Source organism: Bison bison, unplaced genomic scaffold, assembly GCF_000754665.1.
Source record: "Bison bison bison isolate TAMUID 2011002044 unplaced genomic scaffold, Bison_UMD1.0 scf7180017864184, whole genome shotgun sequence".
In the NCBI taxonomy this organism is placed as follows: domain Eukaryota; kingdom Metazoa; phylum Chordata; class Mammalia; order Artiodactyla; family Bovidae; genus Bison; species Bison bison.
The window spans coordinates 1823361-1830551 of NW_011494756.1; the positions used below are offsets into that span (position 1 = coordinate 1823361).

At 59.1% G+C, this 7191-nt stretch overlaps 1 protein-coding gene across 2 annotated transcripts in view; it reads left to right on the top strand.

The window, feature by feature from the left end:
* NFAM1 (NFAT activating protein with ITAM motif 1) overlaps positions 1–6862 on the top strand; it is a 37784-nt gene extending 30922 nt beyond the window's left edge. For both annotated transcript variants that reach the window (XM_010843655.1, XM_010843656.1), the window contains exons 5-6: positions 4939–5025; positions 6375–6862. In XM_010843655.1, coding sequence (XP_010841957.1) covers positions 4939–5025; positions 6375–6434 — 147 coding nt within the window. In that variant the 3' untranslated portion in view covers positions 6435–6862. The remainder of the gene's footprint in view (positions 1–4938; positions 5026–6374) is intronic.
* Positions 6863–7191: the final 329 nt, after the last annotated feature.

Here is a 7191-nt window from a genome sequence, read left to right on the forward strand (position 1 = left end):
TGAAGAAGGCTGAGCGCCAAAGTATTGATGCTTTTGAACTGTGGTGTTGGAGAAGACTCTTGAGAGTCCCTTGGACTGCAAGGAGATCCAACCAGTCCATTCTGAAGGAGATCAGCCCTGGGATTTCTTTGGAAGGAATGATGCTAAAGCTGAAACTCCAGTACTTTGGCCACCTCATGCAAAGAGTTGACTCATTGGAAAAGACTCTGATGCTGGGAGGGATTGGGGGCAGGAGGAGAAGGGGACGACAGAGGATGAGATGGCTGGATGGCATCACTGCCTCGATGGATGTGAGTCTGAGTGAACTCCGGGAGTTGGTGATGGACAGGGAGGCCTGGCGTGCTGCGATTCATGGGGTCGCAAAGAGTCGGACACGACTGAGCGACTGATCTGATCTGATCTGATCTGACACTCTGACAGCTCCCTCATTTCTATGTTCAGCCCAGACACCTCCTCTGAACGCCGGAACCCAGCTCTATTTGGACCCCTCATCAGCTTCTCTCTCAGACCAGTCTCCGGTTCTTCACCCATGGAACTGCCTCTTCCCACAGTCCTCCTGATGCAGGGAGTGATCGCTCCACCTTCCTGGTGCTCAGGCTAAACATTCTGAAGCTGTCCTTTCCTTGTCTCCTTGCATCACTGCTCCTGTCAGGTCTATCAGCACAACTTAACTCCAGACATATCCGGAATCTGAATCTTCTCACCCTCCAGGGCTGATGCTGGTGGGTACCACCACCATTTCTTGCCTGGAGCCCTCATTTGGGTTCTCCTTCTTTCTTCCTTCCTTTCTCTCTCTCTCTCTCTCGTATTTGGCTGTGTCAGGTCTTAGCTGTGGCATCTAGTGCCCTGACCAGGGACTGAACCCGGGCCCCTGCGTTGGGAACGTGGAGTCTTAACCACTGGACCACCAGGGAAGTCCTCCTGCAGTTGGTTTCTGATCAGCTGGCCCGTTATTACCCTAGCCCCACCGTCTGTGCTCTGATCAGCAGCAGCGGAGTCACGCCCTCCAAACATAGGTCCCATCCCTCTCTGCTCTGAGCCCTTGGTGAGCCTCGGTCCTCTGAGAAGCAGACACCAGGGCAGGAGTAAGTGTGTGATAGTGATATTCGGGGGACCACCTGTGAGAGCAAATGGAAACGACTGGGAGAGCTGATGCAGATCTGGTTCTGGGTAAAGGAAAGGGCAAAGGAAGGCAGAGAGGATGTGCTGACCTGCGCACAGTCAATGGACGCTTCAGCAAGGCCCCTGGGAGCCCGGTCAGAGGGGCTCAGGGGTCTCCCAGGGCGGGAGAGGCAGGGATGGCATCCCTGCTGGGCTCAGCCATTGGCTGGGGCAGCCCACGGGGGTGTGGCCTCTGTGCACACGAATGCTGGGTCTCAGAGCCCAGCAGCCGGGCCCTGGGTCAGTGCTGATGATCCCTGGAGCTGGAGGTCTGCGGATCACACTCACGACCGTCTAGTGAGGTGGATTTCTCCATCTTGTGGTGGGGCCTTGGTGTTGGCTGTGTGTGCGCCCCCCCTCTCCGGGGTTCTGTCTGGAGCTGTCGTGGGGCCCCTCCCTTGCTCCCATCTCCCTGCACAGGGGGCACCTTTGCAGGGAGGCCTTTCTGACCTCCTCATCCCCCACCTCAACACCCCCACCTGCCCCTGCTGTAACCCAGCCTCCTTCCCTTCCTTCTCCAGGTCTCTCCGTGGCCCTTACGACCACTGTTTGCTTTCTGACTGTGGTCTGTCTGGGACCCCAGGGCCCCGCATGTAGCAGGCGCTCAGCAGTCAGCTGAGTGGAAGCCCGCTCTTAGCTCCCGGGTGCCTGGGGTTCCCTGGAGGCTCCGTGCTGGGCAGAGTGGGCACTCCATGGCAAACATGGGGCGCCATGGATGCCTCCCCTCAGCTCTGCTCCAGCTTCCGCCTGGTCCAGCGCCCTCATTCTCGTGCTCAGCCTCCAGCCCTCCTGCTCCTCCTGGCAGGAAGAGGAGCCTTTCCAGCACACCCCTGATGCCATCGCTTCCCACCCAGAAACCTCCAGTGACTCCCCACTGCCAGCTCCTTAGCTGGCACATGAGTCCTTCACTGTAGGCCTAGCCCAGCCCTGCCTTCCCGGACTCCTGTTAGTGCCGTGGGCCGTTCGCTTCAGACATGCCAGGATCCTGACCTAGAGCAGAAGTGCTCCGTCCCTCCTAAGTATCGCTTCTTGCTGAACAGGGCTCCCGGATCTGCCCCCAGAGTGAAGTGAGTGAAAGTTGCTCAGTCGTGTCCAACTCTTTGCAACCCCATGGACTTTACAGTCCATGGAATTCTCTGGGCCAGAATACCAGAGTGGGTAGTCTTTCCCTTTTTCAAGGGGTTTTCCCAACCCAGGGATCAAACACAGGTCTCCTGCATTGCAGGCAGATTCTTTACCAGCTGAGCCACAAGGGAAGCCCCCAGAGGGCATCAGGCAAATTTCAGGTGTCCATGAGACACAGTTCTTGTGTTTCCTTGGTGACAGATGTGGGTATTACTAGGGGAATCAATGTCCAGGACCCTCAGATTAGGTCTTGGCCCAGGGCCGCTGACTTCTGACCTCAGCCCACCCGGACAAAGGCCTCGGCACTGACTTCACCCCTCTGCCAGGGCTGATGACCACTCAGCTCAGCACCACTGTCCATACAGGGCGGCAGGAGGCAAAGGGCTCGGGGGCCTGGATCCCAGACGAGTGGCCCAGCTCGGCCCAGCCTCAGCCCAAAGCACAGCACAGCAGCGTGGCACACCCCAGCGCTGCCCAGGCCAGCCCTGACAGCACAGCAGCAGCCCAGCCCAGCCCGGCAGCCGGTTCAGAGGCCTGGCCTTCTCCCGGCGGAGGGAGGTGGCCCCCATCACCCCCTCCCCAGAAGGCCAAGAAGGTATCCTGTTGACAAGGTTGCCTGCATTTCACAGCCTAGTGATGCAGGTCACAGCCGGCATGCAGATGCAGCCCAGCAGGTCAGGGCTTGTCAAAGGCTTCACTCAGCAGCTGCTAATTGGCAGCAGCTTCTGCAGCCGTCCTGTCCTCAGCCCTGCAGCTGCTCCTGCCCACAGCCTGACCACCGCCAGGGTGGGTCAGAGGCCTGCGGGGCCCCTGGGTCAGGATGCTCTTCTCTGGCTTGGAAATCACTTAGCAGTGTGCCCAGGCCCGTGGGAGCACAAAGCACAGAGGGCAGGAGGAGCTGTGAGACCTCAGACAGCTCCGGGCATCTCTGGGCTGATATGTGGTGGGCGGCCCATGGGCACTGGACCTGAGGGAGAAGGGGACCCTCTGGGGGCCCCGAGATCTGGTCCTCTGCCAGCATGTCGGCAAAGAGGCCCTTTTTCTTGCTTCTCTCTGTGACCAGGAACATCCAGGTTGGTGGGAGGGCGGCTGTCAGATCTTTGGAGATCCAGGACTGGGTGGATGGAGGGTGGGGGCCAGGGCCGCTGGGGAGACCCACACCCCGTGTATCAGGCTTGCTGGCGGTGGCTGGTGCTTTGGGCAGGTGTGAGAGCCCACCAGGCCAGAGCAGGTCTCAGAAGATGCCTTTCAATGGAATTGGGGATCCTCCCCGGGGCCTCCCTGCTCCCACAGGCAGGTCGGAAGCCCCTCTTCCAAGGCCCTCCCTCTTTCTGACTCGGAGGTCCCTAGGGCAGCATCCCTGTGTGTGATGCCCTTGAAGTGAGGGTCTCCCAAGTGCCAAATGGTTTATTACACAGGTTTTCATGCCCCGCTGCTTCGGAGCCTCCTCCCACCCCTCTTTACCTCCCCTCCCTTCTCTTGCCTCAGAGTACCACCTGTCTCTCCAGCCTTCCTCAGCAACCCCTGCTTGCCTGTTGCCAGGGAAACCACCTCCTTGGCAACCAGCCGGCATCCATATGACATGTACACGTGGGAAGGAAAGGTTCCTGCCTCTTGCTTAGGCTGTTGGTGGCTCTGCTCCAACAGTTCCCAAGGAGCAGCATCCACCCTGGTGCCCATCAGGGTTTGAGGGAGGGTCTAGGCTGTGACTGCAGAGAGAGCAGGGAGGCACCAAGCCCCCCTTGATGATCATTCAATCGTTATTAAGCACATGTGACTCACTAGACCCTGTGCTGGGCCCTTCGTGCACAATATCTCATATAGTCATCCACTGAGCCTGCAAGATGGACACAGTTATCCCCATTTTACAGATGAGGAAACTGAGGCACAGGAAGGCTCCCGGTTGCCTGTGGCTGGCAGATGTCAGAGCCGAGAGTTGAGCCTAATCTTGTCTGATTTCAAACAAGAAATCATTTCTTTTTATTAATACCACCCTGAGGCCTCTGGTCAGGCTGTTCATAGCTGGACCAAGAGTCAGTGTGGCCCTAAGACACACACCCAGGTGAGCGAGGAGCCCTGTCACCACAGCTCATTCAGGGTTGTTCTCCAAGGGTCCCAACCGCAGCCATGGTGACCTAGAGACAGACCAAGCCCCTCTGCAGGAGAGGAGTGTGATTCCAGTGTGAGCCTAGGTCCTTTGTGAGCACAGGCTGGTGGGAGGGGTCAAGGGAGACCTAGAGGGTTGGAGGGATGGGTGGGACCCCCTCCCAGGGGCTTTGGTCCAGGGAGTGAGGGGGGATGTTCGCAGAGCTCCTATTGAAGCCTCGGCCATAGGAGTCACGTCGGGGGACTGCTGGCTGCCAGGTGCCTGAGGCCCTGAGGACAGGCAGGGACAGTGAGTGTGGGCCAGGGCCCTTCCTCTTGCCAGCGAGCTGGAGGCCTGGAGAGCCCGCCGGGCTGAGCACAGGCTCTACGAGAGGCTTGAGGTGGTGGGAGGGGGCGGCAGGGGGCACCCAGAGGAGTGGCAGTGTGCAAACGGGGGAGGGTGAGACGGCCCCAAGAGGGAACGGTGGGTGCAAAGGCGCGGCCGTGTGACCGAGAGGAGTGAGACTGGGCACCACGGGCGTCCCCTGACCTCACGGTCTCCTGCAGGACCTACAGCGCCGAGAGACCGAGGTCTACGACCGCATCCAGAGTGAAGCCGGCAGCCCGCCCACCTCCCAGGGCCTGCTCTCCCAGGTACGCAGGGCCAGGGCAGCGGGCCTGGCTCCTCCACTCCTTCCGTGTGTCCTGCCCCTCATCTGGGAAGTGCCTGCCATGTGCCGGGGGTGGGGGTGAGCCACCCACTGCTGAAGCAGAGCCCTCCCCGAGGCGGCTGACCTGGTGCTTAGGAGGCTTGGTGGGTTTACCCACCACCCCGGCACCACCCCTTTCCAGCTCTGCCGCCCTGGCCAAGCGGCTAAGCTCTGTGCCCACATCTGTAAGCTGAGGACCCTGAGAACATTCACCTCCTAGACTTGCCATGAGGATTGCAGATGGTACTGCGACCCAGTAGGCGCCGTGCAAGGGAGCAAGCGTAACCACCGCTGGGCACGGTAGAGCATCTACGCCGGTCAGTCAGGCAGGGGTGTGAGGCTTCTCGCTGCCCCCAGGCTGAAGGTGGCTGGGGATTGTGCTGGCGGCAGCAGGGGCAGGCCTGGACAGGGCTTTATTTTATCATGAAGGGGGCTAAGGCACATCCCTCGATCATGAGTCTCTCTTAAACCTCAGTCTGCTCATCTGTCAAGTGGATGCGTGACACTTTCCTGCAAAACCAACTGCCCCTGAATTCAAATGAGTTCCAAGTTAAGTAGCATCTATACCAGAGCTCTGGACACCATCAAGTGCAAGGGGCTCAAGGACCGTGGCTGGGCACCTTGGAAGAACCATCAGGAAGTGGGGGGCAGGTGCTTGGGCCCCCTAGCATAGGCCGACTCTGTTGAATCTCCTATTCTCAAAGCTCTTTCTACAGTCATCTCTGAACTAGGCTGTGACTGGAGGCAAGGCTTCCCCACCCTGGGACCCTCAAGGTTGTCTGGGCCATCCCAGGGAGTGACCACTGTATGCCAGGCCCTGAGGTCCTGACCAGGACAACTAGACCCTGTCCCAGTTCCCCAGCATCCCCGGGTCTGCAGGAACAGTCATGGATTCTTACAGACACCTAGAAACATCTGTGAATGGTGGGCTCTGGGGAGGGACTAGCCCAGAGTTGAGGAGGGGGCTCTTGGTGTGCTAAGCTGAGCTCTGTAGAGTGAGGAGGAGGTCATCGGGGAACAGATAGGGTCCTGGGAGCACCCCAAGAGGAGAGAAGAGTATCTGGGGAGGCCTAAGGCAGGAAAGAAGGGGCCTGTGGGGCTGGAGAGCAGAGAGCAGGCATGGGGTGGGAGGACAGGAGAGGAGGCTGGTGAGGTGGGCTTGGGGACAAGAACAGGGCTCCCGGTCAAAGCTACTTAGAAAGCCACCTATTTGTCTCCTTTGCCCAAAACTAAATTAGTGCAAATTTATCTTTCCCCTCCCTACTGTTCATTTCTTTCTTTTTTCCTTTCCAGGAGAAACAGCATAAATTTGAGGGTGAAGGTGAATTTAACCTGGTCTATGAAAATCTCTAGGATGAGCTCTGCCTGCCCACAGATCTTGCCCTGGATCAGAGGCCCTGGGGCAGCCTCTCCCTCCAGGGAACTTGATCTGTATTAGAAGTGAGGTTGCTGGGTACCCCATCACCTCACTACCACATTTAAGAGGCTGGCCCCCACGCCCGTTCCGCAGCCCAGTCATGCCCCTCAAGTGTGCCACGTCTCCAGGCTTCTGCCCAAGCTGTTCCGTCTGCAGGTGGGCACTCCCTCCATCTCCAAGGGCCCTCTTGGACACCTCCCATCCCTGGGGCCCTCCTCACCCTCTAGGGACACTCAGGCTCTCTTGTACCAGCCTGAACCACCAGGAGGTTCCAGCAGGGACCCAGTACTGTGTGCACACGCATTGCAGAGTAGATGAATAAAAGAGCAACTATACAAAAGGCCCCCACCCCTGGTTAGGCCAAAGACAAAGCAGCTGTGCAAAGTGGAACCGGGGGCCGGCGCAGGAGGTACAGGGTGTGAGCGAGAATGAACCATGTGGAGGCTGGGCTGGGAGACCAGGCTGGAGGCCCAGGAGGTGGTCATCGGTCTGGGGGCCTGAGGCTGGGAGGGTCAGGGCACATGCAAGTGAGGAGGGAGATCTGGGCATCAGGGGGTAGGGAGAAGGGTGCTGGCAAGACAGGGGCCGGACAGACTGACGCTCTCTGCCTCCTCAGCACTGACTTCAGGGTCTGCCTCCCCCCACGGGGCGGGGACCCCAAGGTTGTTTACCCTTCAGCCTGCCCCCGACACT